This window comes from Pseudophryne corroboree, chromosome 10 (assembly GCF_028390025.1).
Source record: "Pseudophryne corroboree isolate aPseCor3 chromosome 10, aPseCor3.hap2, whole genome shotgun sequence".
Taxonomy (NCBI): Eukaryota; Metazoa; Chordata; class Amphibia; order Anura; family Myobatrachidae; genus Pseudophryne; species Pseudophryne corroboree.
In genome coordinates, this window is record NC_086453.1 from 123296863 (window position 1) to 123318055 (window position 21193).

The 21193-nt window shown below is 43.7% G+C and overlaps 1 protein-coding gene across 5 annotated transcripts in view; it reads left to right on the plus strand.

The window, feature by feature from the left end:
* GRIN2D (glutamate ionotropic receptor NMDA type subunit 2D) overlaps positions 1–21193 on the plus strand; it is a 1339090-nt gene that overhangs the window by 574741 nt on the left and 743156 nt on the right. For all 5 annotated transcript variants that reach the window (XM_063942779.1, XM_063942780.1, XM_063942778.1 and 2 more), the window contains one exon: positions 13829–14421. In XM_063942779.1, coding sequence (XP_063798849.1) covers positions 13829–14421 — 593 coding nt within the window. The remainder of the gene's footprint in view (positions 1–13828; positions 14422–21193) is intronic.

The window sequence follows — 21193 nt, forward strand, 5'->3', positions numbered from 1 at the left end:
CTAGGTCGACACCTGAAATAGGTTGAAACGGTCAGTACATCGACATGGAAAAGGTCAACATATTTTCTTTGTAAAGTGACCGGGACCCCCAATTAGTGCACCGTGTCCCCTCACATGGCTCGTGCTTCAAGCAAGGTGCCTCACTCCACTACAGCTGCGCCCGGCACAGGTTATTATTCCCAATCGTAGTCCACATGGATCGTAAAGTATGGAAAAGTTCAAAAAATGAAGAAAAAAATGTGAAAAACTCATGTCGACCTTTTCATGTGTTGACCTTTGCCATGTTGACCTAGTGACTATGTAACAGGTAAGTAAGTGGAATGTCTATGCAGATGCAGGTGTCAGTAGACGTACCTGGATTCTTCACCTGGGGCCACCTCTTGGAATGGATCTCACTGCTGGAACCTTAAGCAGAGGGATGAAGAACCCCAACCCCAGCAGACCCAACACACGAGTCACCACACGTTAGGACGGTGACATAAATATTTATTATTCAAGAACAAACTGGTCACCGCTGTGGAATTAATGGGTTAAAAGGGAAATACAATTTCACGTAGGAGAAACAATCTGCACAAGGATATACAATAATGTGACAAACAATAATATAAATTCACAATGGACTAGGATAACACCTCATACCTGTCACAGGGATGCGGTCAAGATGCCGCCGGCCGGAATCCCGGCGGTTGAAATACCTACGCCGGAATCCCGACCGCCACAATCCCGACATATTCTCCCTCCGTGGGTGTCCACGACACCCATAGAGGGAGAATATAATAGTATGCCGAGCGTAGCGAGGCACCGTGCCCGCAGCGTGGCGAGCGAAGCGAGCCCGCAAGGGGCTGCGTTCCGCTCGCCACCCCTGTCAGGATTGTGTGGTCGGGATTCCGGCGTCGGTATTTCGACCGCCGGGATTCCGGCCGGCGGCATTTAGTACTGATCCCCTGTCACACTAACTCTAATGTGCTTTTCAGTTACAGTACCTTAATATGTCCACCTGGTGGCAGTGTGACTTTAACTGACACTGCAAGCTATTGCTGACTAAAGCATATACTCAGTTCAGAGCTAACCTTAGGTAGCAAAAGGGTAACTTTAAGTCTTGGGCGTGTAAGCACCCTACAAGTTGCAGTCTCAAAGGTAGCAGTTGAAGCACCATCAATAGCAGAAGTTAGCACAGTTCTGAAATGTTAAATACCAGGCTGCAAATAAGCAGTATGGGCAAGCAGTTCAATGAAGAATAAAGTAGGGCATGCAGATTCCTAACATGGCTCGGTCAATATGAGGGCATGCATAAGTTGGCAAATCTAACAGAGAACCCTTGTATGCAGGACATCATTAACTGGAAATGGCTCTTCCTTGAGTCTAACGTAGTGACACTTTGGGGTGAAGCATTACAATGCACGGCAGGCACACTTCTTTAAACTGTCGTAGCAGATGTGAGTACTTGCAGACAGTATAACAGCCTATGCAGTTGAAGTCTTGCGAATGCTTAATAGTAACAACTTGGGAGTGACAGATTTTAAGTATGGTGCAGTCAGGAAAGCAGTTTTTTAACAAGAGGCATACAGATGGGCAGCGGGCAAATACAAGCCGTGGAATGCCTGAGGTGCACAAGAGATCCTCACCTGTCTGGCACACTATCCTAGGCAAACGTCCCTAATGCTGTAAGGAGTGTTCTCTTAGTTAACTAGTTTAAGTTTCCTGAGCTCTGATCGGAGCAATATAAAAGCAATGTGTAGTGGTTGCACAGGACTTTACAGTAGTTCATAAGGTAGGCACACCTGTCTCTCACTGACTGGCTGTTGTCAAGGTCTCACCCTGCTCATCAGTAATGGGACAGATCTTTGTGTTGCAGAGAACCTCTTTGTAGTATTGCACACTATTAGCCTCTCAACAGACTCTAAATATTCATCTCCCTTGCATGCTAGCACACTGATGCAGGGTCTTGCTAATTACATATAAAGACACTCTTGAGTCTTACTGCACTATGTGGATTCACTCAGTCTCTCTCTCTCTCTCTCTCTGACTCTCTCATCTGACCCCTATTCAACTGTGTATGCGGAGCTGGGTGATTCTGGGTTTCTAATTGAGAGCAGGTAGGTACTTGCTATCAGCGGCCTCACCCACTCCCCTCTATCACCTGAGACCTTTCCCTGCAGCTTCTCTCAGTACTGGGCAGGCTGGCGACACTGCAGCGGCTGGAAGCTCTCACAGCGGTCTCCTCAGCGGCAACTCCGCTCTCCGCGGCTTGTCTCCTCAGCAGCGGCTACACTCTCCACAGCGTGTATCCTCACAGCTGTCTCCTCAGCGGCAGCTCCACTCTCCAGAGCGTGTCTCCTCTCACACACACTTGTGCGAACACTGCCTCCTCTTTTCCCGCTCTGCCACAGCCAATCAAAACTCCATCAGCCTTCTCACTCCCTCCTCCATTTTAAGTAAGTCCAAGAGTCCTAGTGCCTGTCTGCTCACTGGTCCTGCTGGCGTCTCCCAAGAAACAGCAGAAGGGAGTGTTAACCCCTTCAGCATTAACAGGATGGGTAGTAATTGAAGCTCAGCAAGGGGAAAATTAGGGTACCTTACTCATGTCTTATCCAGTCCGACAGTTGCCTGCAATGCATACCCTTTGTAGTACAAATTAAGGGGGTCCAGTTCAGAGTGTCACAACTATCTCGACCTCATCACCATGTCGACCTAATGCATGTTGACCAATAGTGGTCGACCTAATGAGTGTTGACCTAAGTGTTGTCGACCTGATGACCGGATACCAAATCAAGTTTTACTTACATGTATTGAACAGTCTCATACTGACACCTGAACTAGTTGCAGTGGCATAAAGAGATCCTCTAACCAGCCTATACCCTTTCCATTTATCATTGTATAACACAGGTATTTTTTAACTCCAATTCTTAGGTACCTTCAACAAGTCATGTTTTCAGAATTTCTTTAATCATGCACAGGGAGATTATCTATTGTGCTTTGTCAGTAATGCTCTCACCTGTTTATACAGACATAATTCCTGAATATATGACCTGTTGTGTATGCTTGAGAAATTAAGTTGTATAGCCCTGGTATAGCCTCAGCTATTTACCATGCAGGAAAACAAATAACCCACCCAAATCTAACTCTCTCTGCACATGTTACATCTGCCCCACCTGCAGAGCAACGTGATTTTGCCCAATTTACTTTTTTGGTTTGCTAACAAACCTAAATAACCAATATATACTCAATGCCAGATACTTATTGCAGTAGCCCCATTTTTGCCCGTTTACAATACTCCCCCATTTATACAGAGACAATGCTATCGATAATCCATAGACAAACGTGCGGGGGGAATTCCAGTTGCTCGGAAACCCCCTCCTCTCATGACCAATGATAGCAGCTTCTTCTACCAAGTTTGCTATGTGTGCGGATCTGTGTCCTCAATCACTGCACTGGACCAGAGAGTAGCTGCCAGGAAGAAGAGAGAGGAGCCTTACCATGTGATGGGAGAATGTGTGCTTAGAAAGTGCAGTATTGGTTCTATTATGTTTGTGTATTTTTTATTATGGTATGTTTAACCTTTTTCTTACCACTTAGATATATTATTTAAATATGTTTGCTACAGCCTATACTAGAGACCAATCAATAGTGTTAAAAATGTAAACAGTATTCCATATAGTATCTAGAGATGTGCACTTGAAATTTTTTGGGTTTTGTGTTTTGGTTTTGGGTTCGGTTCCGCGGCCGTGTTTTGGGTTCGACCGCGTTTTGGCAAAACCTCACCAAATTTTTTTTGTCGGATTCGGGTGTGTTTTGGATTTGGGTATTTTTTTTCAAAAAACACTAAAAAACAGCTTAAATCATAGAATTTGGGGGTCATTTTGATCCCAAAGTATTATTAACCTCAAAAACCATAATTTCCACTCATTTTCAGTCTATTCTGAATACCTCACACCTCACAATATTATTTTTAGTCCTAAAATTTGCACCGAGGTCGCTGGATGACTAAGCTAAGCGACCCTAGTGGCCGACACAAACACCTGGCCCATCTAGGAGTGGCACTGCAGTGTCACGCAGGATGTCCCTTCCAAAAAACCCTCCCCAAACAGCACATGACGCAAAGAAAAAAAGAGGCGCAATGAGGTAGCTGTGTGAGTAAGATAAGCGGCCCTAGTGGCCGACACAAACACCGGGCCCATCTAGGAATGGCACTGCAGTGTCACGCAGGATGTCCCTTCCAAAAAACCCTCCCCAAACAGCACATGACGCAAAGAAAAAAAGAGGCGCAATGAGGTAGCTGTGTGAGTAAGATAAGCGACCCTAGTGGCCGACACAAACACCGGGCCCATCTAGGAGTGGCACTGCAGTGTCACGCAGGATGTCCCTTCCAAAAAACCCTCCCCAAACAGCACATGACGCAAAGAAAAAAAGAGGCGCAATGAGGTAGCTGTGTGAGTAAGATAAGCGACCCTAGTGGCCGACACAAACACCTGGCCCATCTAGGAGTGGCACTGCAGTGTCACGCAGGATGTCCCTTCCAAAAAACCCTCCCCAAACAGCACATGACGCAAAGAAAAAAAGAGGCGCAATGAGGTAGCTGTGTGAGTAAGATAAGCGACCCTAGTGGCCGACACAAACACCGGGCCCATCTAGGAGTGGCACTGCAGTGTCACGCAGGATGTCCCTTCCAAAAAACCCTCCCCAAACAGCACATGACGCAAAGAAAAAAAGAGGCGCAATGAGGTAGCTGTGTGAGTAAGATAAGCGACCCTAGTGGCCGACACAAACACCGGGCCCATCTAGGAGTGGCACTGCAGTGTCACGCAGGATGTCCCTTCCAAAAAACCCTCCCCAAACAGCACATGACGCAAAGAAAAAAAGAGGCGCAATGAGGTAGCTGTGTGAGTAAGATAAGCGACCCTAGTGGCCGACACAAACACCGGGCCCATCTAGGAGTGGCACTGCAGTGTCACGCAGGATGTCCCTTCCAAAAAACCCTCCCCAAACAGCACATGACGCAAAGAAAAAAAGAGGCGCAATGAGGTAGCTGTGTGAGTAAGATAAGCGACCCTAGTGGCCGACACAAACACCGGGCCCATCTAGGAGTGGCACTGCAGTGTCACGCAGGATGGCCCTTCCAAAAAACCCTCCCCAAACAGCACATGACGCAAAGAAAAAAAGAGGCGCAATGAGGTAGCTGTGTGAGTAAGATAAGCGACCCTAGTGGCCGACACAAACACCGGGCCCATCTAGGAGTGGCACTGCAGTGTCACGCAGGATGGCCCTTCCAAAAAATACTCCCCAAACAGCACATGACGCAAAGAAAAATTAAAGAAAAAAGAGGTGCAAGAAGGAATTGTCCTTGGGCCCTCCCACCCACCCTTATGTTGTATAAACAGGACATGCACACTTTAACCAACCCATCATTTCAGTGACGGGGTCTGCCACACGTCTGTGACTGAAATGACGGGTTGGTTTGGACCCCCACCTAAAAAGAAGCAATTAATCTCTCCTTGCACAAACTGGCTCTACAGAGGCAAGATGTCCACCTCATCATCATCCTCCGATATATCACCGTGTACATCCCCCTCCTCACAGATTATCAATTCGTCCCCACTGGATTCCACCATCTCAGCTCCCTGTGTACTTTGTGGAGGCAATTGCTGCTGGTCAATGTCTCCACGGAGGAATTGATTATAATTCATTTTAATGAACATCATCTTCTCCACATTTTCTGGATGTAACCTCGTACGCCGATTGCTGACAAGGTGAGCGGCGGCACTAAACACTCTTTCGGAGTACACACTTGTGGGAGGGCAACTTAGGTAGAATAAAGCCAGTTTGTGCAAGGGCCTCCAAATTGCCTCTTTTTCCTGCCAGTATAAGTACGGACTGTGTGACGTGCCTACTTGGATGCGGTCACTCATATAATCCTCCACCATTCTTTCAATGGTGAGAGAATCATATGCAGTGACAGTAGACGACATGTCCGTAATCGTTGTCAGGTCCTTCAGTCCGGACCAGATGTCAGCATCAGCAGTCGCTCCAGACTGCCCTGCATCACCGCCAGCGGGCGGGCTCGGAATTCTGAGCCTTTTCCTCGCACCCCCAGTTGCGGGAGAATGTGAAGGAGGAGATGTTGACAGGTCGCGTTCCGCTTGACTTGACAATTTTCTCACCAGCAGGTCTTTGAACCCCAGCAGACTTGTGTCTGCCGGAAAGAGAGATCCAAGGTAGGCTTTAAATCTAGGATCGAGCATGGTGGCCAAAATGTAGTGCTCTGATTTCAACAGATTGACCACCCGTGAATCCTTGTTAAGCGAATTAAGGGCTCCATCCACAAGTCCCACATGCCTAGCGGAATCGCTCTGTGTTAGCTCCTCCTTCAATGTCTCCAGCTTCTTCTGCAAAAGCCTGATGAGGGGAATGACCTGACTCAGGCTGGCAGTGTCTGAACTGACTTCACGTGTGGCAAGTTCAAAGGGCATCAGAACCTTGCACAATGTTGAAATCATTCTCCACTGCGCTTGAGACAGGTGCATTCCACCTCCTATATCGTGCTGAATTGTATAGGCTTGAATGGCCTTTTGCTGCTCCTCCAACCTCTGAAGCATATAGAGGGTTGAATTCCACCTCGTTACCACTTCTTGCTTCAGATGATGGCAGGGCAGGTTCAGTTGTTTTTGGTGGTGCTCCAGTCTTCTGTACGTGGTGCCTGTACGCCGAAAGTGTCCCGCAATTCTTCTGGCCACCGACAGCATCTCTTGCACACCCCTGTCGTTTTTTAAAAAATTCTGCACCACCAAATTCAAGGTATGTGCAAAACATGGGATGTGCTGGAATTTGCCCATATTTAATGCACACACAATATTGCTGGCGTTGTCCGATGCCACAAATCCACAGGAGAGTCCAATTGGGGTAAGCCATTCCGCGATGATCTTCCTCAGTTGCCGTAAGAGGTTTTCAGCTGTGTGCGTATTCTGGAAAGCGGTGATACAAAGCGTAGCCTGCCTAGGAAAGAGTTGGCGTTTGCGAGATGCTGCTACTGGTGCCGCCGCTGCTGTTCTTGCGGCGGGAGTCCATACATCTACCCAGTGGGCTGTCACAGTCATATAGTCCTGACCCTGCCCTGCTCCACTTGTCCACATGTCCGTGGTTAAGTGGACATTGGGTACAACTGCATTTTTTAGGACACTGGTGAGTCTTTTTCTGATGTCCGTGTACATTCTCGGTATCGCCTGCCTAGAGAAGTGGAACCTAGATGGTATTTGGTAACGGGGGCACACTGCCTCAATAAATTGTCTAGTTCCCTGTGAACTAACGGCGGATACCGGACGCACGTCTAACACCAACATAGTTGTCAAGGCCTCAGTTATCCGCTTTGCAGCAGGATGACTGCTGTGATATTTCATCTTCCTCGCAAAGGACTGTTGGACAATCAATTGCTTACTGGAAGTAGTACAAGTGGGCTTACGACTTCCCCTCTGGGATGACGATCGACTCCCAGCAGCAACAACAGCAGCGCCAGCAGCAGTAGGCATTACACTCAAGGATGCATCGGAGGAATCCCAGGCAGGAGAGGACTCGTCAGAATTGCCAGTGACATGGCCTGCAGGACTATTGGCATTCCTGGGTAAGGAGGAAATTGACACTGAGGGAGTTGGTGGGGTGGTTTGCGTGAGCTTGGTTACAAGAGGAAGGGATTTACTGGTCATTGGACTGCTTCCGCTGTCACCCAAAGTTTTTGAACTTGTCACTGACTTATTATGAATGCGCTGCAGGTGACGTATAAGGGAGGATGTTCCGAGGTGGTTAACGTCCTTACCCCTACTTATTACAGCTTGACAAAGGCAACACACGGCTTGACACCTGTTGTCCGCATTTCTGTTGAAATACTTCCACACCGAAGAGCTGATTTTTTGGGTATTTTCACCAGGCATGTCAATGGCCATATTCCTCCCACGGACAGCAGGTGTCTCCCCGGGTGCCTGACTTAAACAAACCACCTCGCCATCAGAATCCTCCTGGTCAATTTCCTCCCCAGCGCCAGCAACACCCATATCCTCCTCATCCTGGTGTACTTCAACACTGACATCTTCAATCTGACTATCAGGAACTGGACTGCGGGTGCTCCTTCCAGCACTTGCAGGGGGCGTGCAAATGGTGGAAGGCGCATGCTCTTCACGTCCAGTGTTGGGAAGGTCAGGCATCGCAACCGACACAATTGGACTCTCCTTGTGGATTTGGGATTTCGAAGAACGCACAGTTCTTTGCGGTGCTTTTGCCAGCTTGAGTCTTTTCATTTTTCTAGCGAGAGGCTGAGTGCTTCCATCCTCATGTGAAGCTGAACCACTAGCCATGAACATAGGCCAGGGCCTCAGCCGTTCCTTGCCACTCCGTGTGGTAAATGGCATATTGGCAAGTTTACGCTTCTCCTCCGACAATTTTATTTTAGGTTTTGGAGTCCTTTTTTTACTGATATTTGGTGTTTTGGATTTTACATGCTCTGTACTATGACATTGGGCATCGGCCTTGGCAGACGACGTTGCTGGCATTTCATCGTCTCGGCCATGACTAGTGGCAGCAGCTTCAGCACGAGGTGGAATTGGATCTTGATCTTTCCCTAATTTTGGAACCTCAACATTTTTGTTCTCCATATTTTAATAGGCACAACTAAAAGGCACCTCAGGTAAACAATGGAGATGGATGGATACTAGTATACTTATGGATGGACTGCCGAGTGCCGACACAGAGGTAGCTACAGCCGTGGACTACCGTACTGTGTCTGCTGCTAATATAGACTGGATGATAATGAGATGAAATCAATATATATGTATATATAATATCACTAGTACTGCAGCCGGACAGGTATATATTATATATTTATTATGTAATGACTGATGACGGACCTGCTGGACACTGTCAGCTCAGCAGCACCGCAGACTGCTACAGTAAGCTACTATAGTAGTATGTATAAAGAAGAAAGAAAAAAAAAACAACCACGGGTAGGTGGTATACAATTATGGATGGACTGCCGAGTGCCGACACAGAGGTAGCTACAGCCGTGGACTACCGTACTGTGTCTGCTGCTAATATAGACTGGATGATAATGAGATGAAATCAATATATATGTATATATAATATCACTAGTACTGCAGCCGGACAGGTATATATTATATATTTATTATGTAATGACTGATGACGGACCTGCTGGACACTGTCAGCTCAGCAGCACCGCAGACTGCTACAGTAAGCTACTATAGTAGTATGTATAAAGAAGAAAGAAAAAAAAAACAACCACGGGTAGGTGGTATACAATTATGGATGAACTGCCGAGTGCCGACACAGAGGTAGCTACAGCCGTGGACTACCATACTGTGTCTGCTGCTAATATAGACTGGATGATAATGAGATGAAATCAATATATATGTATATATAATATCACTAGTACTGCAGCCGGACAGGTATATATTATATATTTATTATGTAATGACTGATGACGGACCTGCTGGACACTGTCAGCTCAGCAGCACCGCAGACTGCTACAGTAAGCTACTATAGTAGTATGTATAAAGAAGAAAGAAAAAAAAAACAACCACGGGTAGGTGGTATACAATTATGGATGGACTGCCGAGTGCCGACACAGAGGTAGCTACAGCCGTGGACTAACGTACTGTGTCTGCTGCTAATATAGACTGGATGATAATGAGATGAAATCAATATATATGTATATATAATATCACTAGTACTGCAGCCGGACAGGTATATATTATATATTTATTATGTAATGACTGATGACGGACCTGCTGGACACTGTCAGCTCAGCAGCACCGCAGACTGCTACAGTAAGCTACTATAGTAGTATGTATAAAGAAGAAAGGAAAAAAAAACAACCACGGGTAGGTGGTATACAATTATGGATGGACTGCCGAGTGCCGACACAGAGGTAGCTACAGCCGTGGACTAACGTACTGTGTCTGCTGATAATATAGACTGGATGATAATGAGATGAAATCAATATATATGTATATATAATATCACTAGTACTGCAGCCGGACAGGTATATATTATATATTTATTATGTAATGACTGATTAGTATCCAGTGTATAAGAAGAACATTGGTTACATTAATGGCCAGGGTTGTTACTAGGGTCTTCTGCCGCTCCCCCAGACTCCTGCACTTGCTCCAGTGTTCTGCAGAATGAGAAATTGTGAATTGCATTTGGAAACCTCCCTCTAGAAATCCTGCGTTTGCCACTGTAATCCAATTTGTCAAATATTATTCCTAAATAACTCTTCCATTTTAATCTTCACCCCCCACAACCTAAACCTAACCTCCCCATGCGCAACCTACCTGTCCTGTCTCCCAGTGGATGGTCGTTTGGCATCATGGCTGTCGGGATTCTGGCCCCGGGATGTTGGGCCTATTCGGAATGCTGGTGATGGCATTCCAAATAGTGTTGAGATTCTGGCATCTGTATTCTGACTGCCGGGATCCCGACAGATGATATCCTAACCAGATTCTGTTTAATATATCTGATTCCAGTTTAATAATTATTACCACCAGTACCAGCCTGGTGTACAGTGCTCCTATTTCCAGTGCCACCAGTCCCTGTCTGGTGTTTTATACCACCAGAACCAGTCTGGTTTCTAGCCACGTTGATCTCAGTCTGGTCTGCAGTGCCAATCTTGCTTCTTGTATCATCGCTTCAAGCTTGGTTCCCAGTATTACTGGCTGAAGTCCAGCTTCTAATTCAATAGTCTATCAAGATATCAGGCCCACAGACTCTACTAGTGCCAAGTCTTACTTTATACCAGACTTAATCCGTCAAGTTTTGCCAGTTCTAACTTGCTTCTACTTTGAGTGTCGCTGGTCCTAATCTAGCTCATTTGATCTAAGTTCCACAGATCTCCAGAGCCTACAGACACCTGTTTCTAAAGTTCTTCCCAGAGAACCCACAGTATCACTTGAGTATCCATCATTGCACAGGAACTTTATCAAACTACCTATTTTCTTGCACTTACAGATATGTCCTTATGTGTTGTTTCATCATGGCATGCAGGATGCCAGATAATTGGAGAACGTGTATGCATACACCCGCTATCCATACACATTACATGGGGGACCCAGTGGTGTGAACCACCGCAGCATGCAGCAATGGGTACCCATTGTGGGTATACTTAGAACTTGAAGTCTGCATGCCACAGCAACAACATGAGGAGACATTTCTATAGCTTTTCCTCCTAGTACTACCCTAGACTTCAGTCCGGGAACACATACAGTACTAGCCTAGAACTGACATATTTTCCCCCAATATTTGACTACGTGGAAATGCACATTCCATAACATAATAGATACATTTATATGTACCCCATATACTCAAACACTTTAATTTGATGAAAAACAATTACTGGACATCATTTTTTATTAACTAATTGATTAAAGTTTTAAAATGTAACCTTGTGACACCTTTTTACAGCCTCAAATACTTTGTATATGGTCACTAAGAACCTCCTTCACTATACTTATGGCCACTTGCTATCTTTAATGGACACTTTTTTTAGAGTTCAGGATGATTTCAATACTCTTTTCATAGGTCGCCCACTGCAGAGTTAACACGTGAGACCTGCAAAATGGCCTCCACTGGAATAGTGTGAGATGTTCTGATTTATGTTTTTTTTGGCCACTATTTCACATGATATGCAGGAATTCTTAACATGTGACTTCATCCTATACAACTCACATCTAATTGAATTTGACCTTTCAATTCTGAAAAATAAATTAAGGTACAACTTTTTTACAAGAATGGCCTCCGATCTATTGAATAGTTTTCCAGAAGTTGCAATGGGGACTCATAGAGCAAAATAATTCAAGAATGCGCGTGGCAAACATTTTGCTATTGTTAAGATTTAAAAAGAAAGATGGAAAACAAACAACCTCTACCCTAGTGTGCTTGGAAAAAAGCTTGCCTTTGTCAAGACTGGGTATTGTATATGTTCAAGCAGTAAGGCTTAAACAAAAATATCTTACTTTTTTATGAAGATTACCTTCTCATTTATTTGGCAGAACCTGGGCAAATACTACAGCTAGTAAAGCAAAGAACTGAAATCAATCATTGTCATACTGTATATACTGTACGTGTGGAGAGTCCTGCAACCGGCACAGAACAATACCGTGCACTGATTGCAAAGCCAGTTATATGTCAAAGGAATTACTTTCTTTCACTGGATTTAAGTAAAATGAAAACAGCACAAAGCACTGAAATAAGAACAGCATAGTAAAGTTCTGGACAGGGAGGGTCTACTAGGAAATAACATTCTGGGTAAACAAATCTGTCATGACAACCAAAGAAAGTAGTTGCACTATTCTATGTTGCCAAATACATTATATAAAGATATTTTGGCTTTCTTTTAACAATAAAAATACCATGAGAAAAGAAAATAATACAGCAACCTGTACTACTACTACTACTACTACTACTACTACTACTACTACTACTACTACAAATATTAATAATATTAATAATAATACAGGTTGAGTATCCCTTATCCAAAATTCTTGGGACCAGAAGTATTTTGGATATTGGATTTTTCCGTATTTTGGAATAGTTGCATCCCATAATTAATGAGATATCATGGCGATGGGACCTAAGTCTAAGCACAGAATGCATTTATGTTTCATATACACCTTATACACACAGCCTGAAGGTCATTTAATGACAATATTTTTTAATAACTTTGTGTATTAAACAAAGTTTGTGTACATTGAGCCATCAGAAAACAAAGGTTTCAATATCTCACTCTCACTCAAAAAAGTCCGTATTTCGGAATATTTCGTATTTCGGAATATTTGGATATGGGATACTCAACCTGTAATAATAATAATAATAATAATAATAATAATAATAATAATAATAATAGCATTTATTTATATAGCATTTTTTTCCATCAGGATTCAAATATTGCTGCTTTACTTACATTATTGTTTTCTTAACTCTCTCGTTAACATCTTTCTAACTTAATTCGCAATGCATGTGTCTCCAGTAGCAATATGGTAGAAAGAAGTAAATAATAAGGGGATGCTGTTAAGATACAGGCTGTTGGGATCCCAGCAGTCAGAATACCGAAGCCAGGATCCCAACACCCTTCAGAATACCGACAGGGTCAGGAGACTGTCCCTGGAATCCCGACAACCGGAATCCTGACCGTAAGTATAGTGGTGGGTTATGGTTAGGACCAGGAGAGGTTTGGTGAAGGCGCCACCCAGGGAGGGTAAGGGATAGGCTGTGGGGAGAGGGGAGGTAGGTTTAGGCAGCACCAGGAAGGAGGTTAGGGTTAGGCTGTGGGAAGGGAGGGTTAGGGGAGAGGGGACGGCATACTTAACTCATCCCTGTTGGAATTTTAAACATTGGGTTGCCGATGTCAGTATTGTGACCCATAAGGCATATTGCTGACTTTAATGATGAGGAATGATTAATATTAAAGAGTTACGGATACAGTGATTATATGAATGGTTAATGCATGACCCTTTTTATCTTATTTCTATTCATTGTTATTTCAAACGTGTATGCTGCCATTTCTTTTAATATTTTTTCACTGTCTAGCTCCTCTTTGCCTTTTATATGTAATCTTAGATTTGTACCACGCACAAGTTTTCTTTTTGTATGAATACCATTTTCCCCTCATTCTAATCTTTACATGATTTCTATAACCCAAGATAAATTGCTCAGCTTACTTTATACAGTAAATATTTGATGTAATATATCTCCGAGAGCTTTATTATTTTTCTTTTGACCCATTCTTTTGCTTAAGTGATGGTTTTTATTATATTACATTGTTTTATTGCAGGAAAAAGGTTCGACCTTCCTACAATTGGGTGCCTCCACAGAACAGCAACTTCAAGTAATCTTTGAGGTGCTGGAGGAATACGATTGGACGGCCTTTGCGGTTATTACCACTTTATTCCCTGGTTACGAAGACTTTGTGGATTACATTGAGCTGCTAACGGACAGTAGTTTCATTGGCTGGGAGAATCGAGGCGTCCTTACTCTCAATTTGACTGATGATCCCAGTGAGTCCAAGCTAAAGAGGCAATTAAAAGAGATAACAGTGCAGGTGCGACTACTATACTGCTCTAAGGATGAAGCTGATGGTGTCTTCAAGGCAGCAAGAGAAGCTGGTTTAACTGGACCTGGTTACATCTGGTTTATGGTGGGAACCAACTTAGGTGGCACAGATTACATGCCTGAGCACTTGCCTGTTGGCCTTTTCACAGTTTTGTCTGCTGGATGGAAAGATGACCTTCACCGTAGAGTTCAAAATGGAGTAGCTATCATTGCAAAAGGGGCTGAGGCCTTGTACAAGGATTATGGATTCATACCAGAATTTAACAACGATTGTAGAGCACCAAACCTTACCTATGGAAATGAAAACCTGCACAGGTAATATGGTGTCATTTAAACCAATTAAGGGTTTTAACATTATTTTCTTAGAATTCTGACTTCCAAAGTAACTTCAATATTTGACGGTTTAAAAATCATAATAGTGAGTTTAGTCTTAAGCAACTTTTCTTTTTCACATTTGATTCTTTTGTTTTCCTTGAATTTTAAGACAATTATGTGTTTAAACCCAATCATAAATAATCATTGTGCTTCTCCGAGTCCTCGTAATTGATGCAGTCATAATAAAAAAGATCTTCTTTGCAATCTTTCACTCAGCTTGTAAGCCAACCATCAGTAAGTTTACTGACAGACAGTAGTGACATTTGCATCAATCAGTAAGAACCAATAAAGATTAATAAAAATGCGACATCTTCCCAACATGACTACACTGCACACATGAACACACAACTACAGGTACTGCGACAAAGCCGAAGTGTAAATGTCTGTTTTGTATCCGTGACACTGGGTCAGATGTATTAAGCCTGGAGAAGTGATAAAGCAGTGATCAGTGGAAGGTGATAACGCACCAGCCAATCATTACGGGTTTGAAAAATGACAGTTAGGAGCTAATTGGTTGGTGCGTTATCACCATGCACTTATCACTGCTTTATCACTTGTACAGTCCTAATACATCTGCCCCACTGTCTTCTAGGGCAACTGTAAATGTGCCTCAATACAGCATTATGCAGTGCTACTCACATCGGGTGTGATACGTCATACAGGCGGTCAGGATAATAGCGGTCACATGACCGACTCCGACATCCGAAAATTAGAATTCTGCCAGGGAACAGAGTCATTATTTTACCCCTCCCCTGTCCCCTTCCCTAATCCTTAACCCACATGGGGTGGCAGCTAGGGCTAAGACACCAGGAGGGGCGGCTAGGGCTAAAACTCGGGGGGTGGCAGCTAAGGCTACACCCCTTCCCTAGTGCCTAACCCTAACCCCCACCCCCCACCTGGGCCCTAACCGTCACCCCAATACTTACTTTTGGGATGTCGGCGGACGGTGTTCCGGTGCCAGGATTCTGTGTGGTGTCGGGATTCCGGCGTTAGTCACGTGACCACTGGCATCCTGACCGCCGCGATGCTAACTGCGTCCCCTTCACACTGCAATTTCTCATTTCACACAACTTCCATTGCATCAATAGAACATATTTATCACAATGCCATAAGAAATTAAAAAGGAATACATCACATTATCAGTTTCACCACACAAAAATCACATTATCCCAAATGTTCTTGTGTCGCAACACTTGTGCCAGTGTTGGAATAGGTTCAGTATAAAATACCGGCCATTAGTATACTGACAGCGGCATCCTAGCCACCAGTAGAGCGATAGAAAGCCCCTTGTGGGTTCGCTGCGATCGCTGCGCTGTCGGCACGGTGGCTTGCTGCGCTCAACAGGTTATAGTCTCCTTCTATGGGTGTCATGGACACCCACAGAGGGAGAAAAGCCTGTGGTGTCGGTGTTCTAGCGTCGGTATTTCACCGCTAGTTGGGATTACGGCGTCGGAATTGTAACCGCTTCCCATTGGAATGGAACACAAACTGAACAAGTACTGCACAAGTAAAAATGACATTGTATGAAACCTCATAGGGTGGCGAGTCTCATACACCCAACTTGAACTTTTTGTACCTGCATGGGATACAGGTTCTAGTTCTAAATGCTCCTTGTTCATTTCCTTTTAGAACAAAATGTAGTGGAAGACAGTAATATATTTGTCAGCAGACGCTTACAAGGGCTTGGTAAAATTCTCATGTACAAATATTTAATATTTGTCAATATTTGTATATTGCACTGCACACCGCTTATTCTGCAGCGATTTACAGAGAATAATTTTATTATTCACATCAGTCCCTGCACCAGCACAGTTTACAGTCTATGGGGTATATGCAATTGCGGTCGAATTCCTGAAAATGTCGAAAAACTGGACATTTTCGCCCCAAATTTTTTTTGACAATACAATACAATACAATACTTTTCGTCAAAAAAACGGACTTTCCAAATACGACTTTTTGAAATTCGACATTTGACAAATGCGACATTTCTGCAATGGTACAAATGCGGCATTTCGACAAAAGTATATTCAATTGAAGATTGTAAATTCGACAACAGTGCTTTTAGACAGTAAATTCGTCATTTTCAATCCGCCACACTTTGCTGGCGGAATCTAATAAAAAATTTTAAAAACATGTTTTTTTTGTGTTTTTTTTATTGGTAATAGCATATCTATTTATATTAGAAGGGATTAGGTACTTGGTTTGTCTATTTAGGAGGCATAAGTATTATTTATATATTTAAAAAATAATAATATTTTTTTGAATGGAATGGGGTAAAAATCAGAAAAAAAAATGCGTGGGGTCACCCTCCCAAGCATAACCAGCCTCAGGCTCTTTGAGCCGGTCCTGGTTGCCAAAATACGGGGGGGGAAATGACAGGGAATCCCCCGTATTTTAACAACCAGCACCGGGCTCTGCGCCTGGTCCTGGTGCAAAAAATACGGGGGACAAAAAGAGTAGGGGTCCCCCGTATTTTTTGTACCAGCACCGGGCTCCACTAGCTGGACAGATAATGCCACAGCCGGGGGTCACTTTTATATCGGCCGTTTTTCGACAGCGGGACTGTCGAATTCGTTTTTTATTGAATATGTCGAATTCCGGCACCCACCTGCCGGAATTCGACGGTCGAATTGTGTCGAATTTAAAAACGGGCGAAAAAGTGCCGCAATTCGCCCGGAATTGCATATACCCCTATATTCCTTACAACATGTGCATGCACAGATATACAATAGGATAAGTTTTTTTGAAAGGTGCCAATTAACCTACCAGTATGTTTTTAGACTGTGGGAGGAAAGCAGAGTACCCGGAGGGAGTCCACATAAACACTGGGAGAACATACAAACTCCCATAGTTGCCTACCCTCCCTCATTCTGCAGGAGACTCCCTGAAACTGGAGCAATCTCCCTCACTCCCTGAATAGACCAGCAATCTCCCTGATTGCACCTTATCCCATGTAGCTGTTACATTCTTGGAAAAAAAATAAATCAGAGATATATACATTCAGATGAGCTCATTAATGCCATTTCCCTGCATTGGTTATATGGCACAATGATCCCTGTGGCTACATGCATTATAATAAGGTTTCTCATGGCCACTTACAGTATATGGAAGCTCTTGTAAAACACAATATACAAACAAATCCTGAAAAATATCACTCTCTTTTCTTCAACGAGTAGATCTTACTAACTTTGGGGCTCATTTACATTTGGATGTAAGTCATTTTTATGACACACCTCTCAGATGTAGCAGTATACGTCCGCGCTGATAGGTGTTACTTTCACAATCTCCCTGAAATGCTTTTTCAATAGTAGGTAAGTAAGCATACTCCACACAGTTAGCACCTTAGGGCCTAATTCGGAGTTAATCGCAGCAGCAAATTTGTTAGCAGTTGGGCAAAGCCATGTGCACTGCGGGGGGGAGGGGGGAGGCAGATATAACATGTGCAGAGAGAGTTAGATTTGGGTGGGATGTGTTCAAGCTGAAATCTAAATTGCAGTGTAAAAATAAAGCAACCAGTATTTACCCTGCACAGAAACAATATAACCCGCCCAAATCTAACTTTCTCTGCAAATGGTATATCTGCCACACCTGCAGTGCACATGGGCCCTCATTCCGAGTTGTTCGCTCGCTAGCTGCTTTTAGCAGCATTGCAAACGCTAAGCCGCCGCCCTCTGGGAGTGTATCTTAGCAGAATTGCTAACGAAAGGTTAGCAGTTCTGCTATTAAATATTTCACTGCAGTTTCTGAGTAGCTCCAGACCTACTCCTAGATTGCGATCACTGCAGACTGTTTGGTTCCTGGTTTGACATCACAAACACGCCCTGCGTTCGACCAGCCACTCCCCCATTTCCTCAGCCACTCCTGCATTTTCGTCTGGCACGCCTACGTTTTTTAGCACACTCCCGGAAAACGCTCAGTTACCACCCAGAAACACCCACTTCCTGTCAATCACTCACAGATCAGCAGAGCGACTGAAAAGTGTCGCACGGTCCTGTGTAAAATTGCTTAGTTTTGTGTGAAAGTACTTAGTGCGTGCCCATACGCATGTGCAGAACTGCCGGTTTTTAGCCTGATCGCAATTCTGCTAAAAACGGCAGCGAGCGATCAACTTGGAATGACCCCCATGGTTTTGCCCAACTGCTAACAAATTTGCTGCTGCGATCAACTCAACTGAATTACCCCGTAGTGGGAATCAAACACAGGAACTCAGTGCTGAGAGACATTAATGCTAGCCACTATGCCAGCTGTGCTGTCCATTACGCTCTCTCTGTTTCATTCCTGAACCACCAGCTAAAAATCCAGACATGTACATTTTTTAGTGGTTAAATAACGTATTATACTGTAAATGTGTATTTACATGCTGAAATTAACATTCCTATCCAACTGCTAATTAGTTCTTAAAACATATAGATGGAACCTCCATTTATAGTTAATTAGCTATCAAGACAATTTTAGACATCAGCCAACCACAATTCTTAGTTTGATGCAAAATAAGAAAAAGCGGTGTGCACACAGGTGTACACTGCTGCTCTGCATTGTTGTGAACACAACTCAGAAAGAGATCCTTGAGCCCTATACTGATTGCACACATAGTGGTGATTGGGCAATGATGCATAAGGTTTCTAATTTTTAGGTAGACCGCACTTAGGTCGACAGTCATTACGTCGACTACTATTGGTCGACATGGTCTTTAGGTCGAGATGACCAGCATGTCGATATGGCAAAGATCAACACATGAAAAGGTTGACATGAGTTTTTCACAATTTTTATAATTTAAAAAAATATTTTCATACTTTACGATCCACGTGGACCACGATTGGGAATAGTAACCCCTCCCAAAGCATGGTGAGTAAAGCGAGGGAACACAGTGCACTAATTGGGGTTCCTGGACTTTACAAAGAAAATGACACCACGAAAAATAAAAAAACTCATGTCTACCTTTTTCCATGTCAACATTATGACCATGTCGACCTATTTCAGGTGTCGACCTAGTCACCGTCGACCAATAGTGGTTGACCTAATGACTGTCTACCTAGTTAGGGTCGAACTAATGAACCACACCCGATGCAGACACAAAAAAAATAATACAGCAAACTGTCTCATCCTTCATTCTTCAGAGAAATCCCAGTTTGAGCTGCAAGATGGTCAATGCAAACTGACCACTAGTGGGTGCATATGTATCTGGCTGACGTTTTAAACAGTATTAATAACTAATACACAGTGCCGAATTAAACCCTATGGAGGCCCCTAGGCAATCGAACTCTCCGGGGCCGGCCTCGCAAATTATCTCTTATTATGTTTTTCATTTTACCAACCAACAGTCTATGATCTGTAAACTGTAATGTGAATCTGATGTATATGGTTTATGTACTTTAAGTTAATGGATACATTACAATAATACAGTATTTTCTCTATAGAGTCTTTATTGTAAAGTTTTCATTTCTTTGAGTTGATAATTTTTTTTTATCTTTTGGAAACAATTTAAGAAAGCTTGATTGCAATTTTCTTTCGAAATCAAATAAGTATTATTTTGATCCATTGTCGTGGCGACCTTAAAAGGGGCAGTAGGCCCATAGGCTGGTGCCTACTCTGCCTATTTGGTAATCTGGCACTGCTAATAAACCATAAATATATGTCCAATTAGTTGAATATGTACACTTTGAAGCAAAGATGCATCATTTCCAACATTCAACGGAACACATCATTATTATTATAATCCTTTATTTATATGGCACCACAAGGGATCCCCAGTGCCAATGTAAACAAATAACAAAACAGAAAACAGTGACTTACAGTTCAAAACAAAATAGGACAATTACAGGGTATATACACATAGTTGCATCAGCAGATGACACTGACATAGGTATCAGGGTGGCAGAAAACCATGGGATTTGGTGCTGTTGAAGGGAGTATGGAGTAGAGATGAGCGCCGGAAATTTTTCGGGTTTTGTGTTTTGGTTTTGGGTTCGGTTCCGCGGCCGTGTTTTGGGTTCGACCGCGTTTTGGCAAAACCTCACCGAATTTTTTTTGTCGGATTCGGGTGTGTTTTGGATTCGGGTGTTTTTTTCAAAAAACCCTAAAAAACAGCTTAAATCATAGAATTTGGGGGTCATTTTGATCCCAAAGTATTATTAACCTCAAAAACCATAATTTACACTCATTTTCAGTCTATTCTGAATACCTCACACCTCACAATATTATTTTTAGTCCTAAAATTTGCACCGAGGTCGCTGTGTGAGTAAGATAAGCGACCCTAGTGGCCGACACAAACACCGGGCCCATCTAGGAGTGGCACTGCAGTGTCACGCAGGATGTCCCTTCCAAAAAACCCTCCCCAAACAGCACATGACGCAAAGAAAAAAAGAGGCGCAATGAGGTAGCTGTGTGAGTAAGATAAGCGACCCTAGTGGCCGACACAAACACCGGGCACATCTAGGAGTGGCACTGCAGTGTCACACAGGATGTCCCTTCCAAAAAACCCTCCCCAAACAGCACATGACGCAAAGAAAAAAAGAGGCGCAATGAGGTAGCTGACTGTGTGAGTAAGATAAGCGACCCTAGTGGCCGACACAAACACCGGGCCCATCTAGGAGTGGCACTGCAGTGTCACGCAGGATGTCCCTTCCAAAAAACCCTCCCCAAACAGCACATGACGCAAAGAAAAAAAGAGGCGCAATGAGGTAGCTGACTGTGTGAGTAAGATAAGCGACCC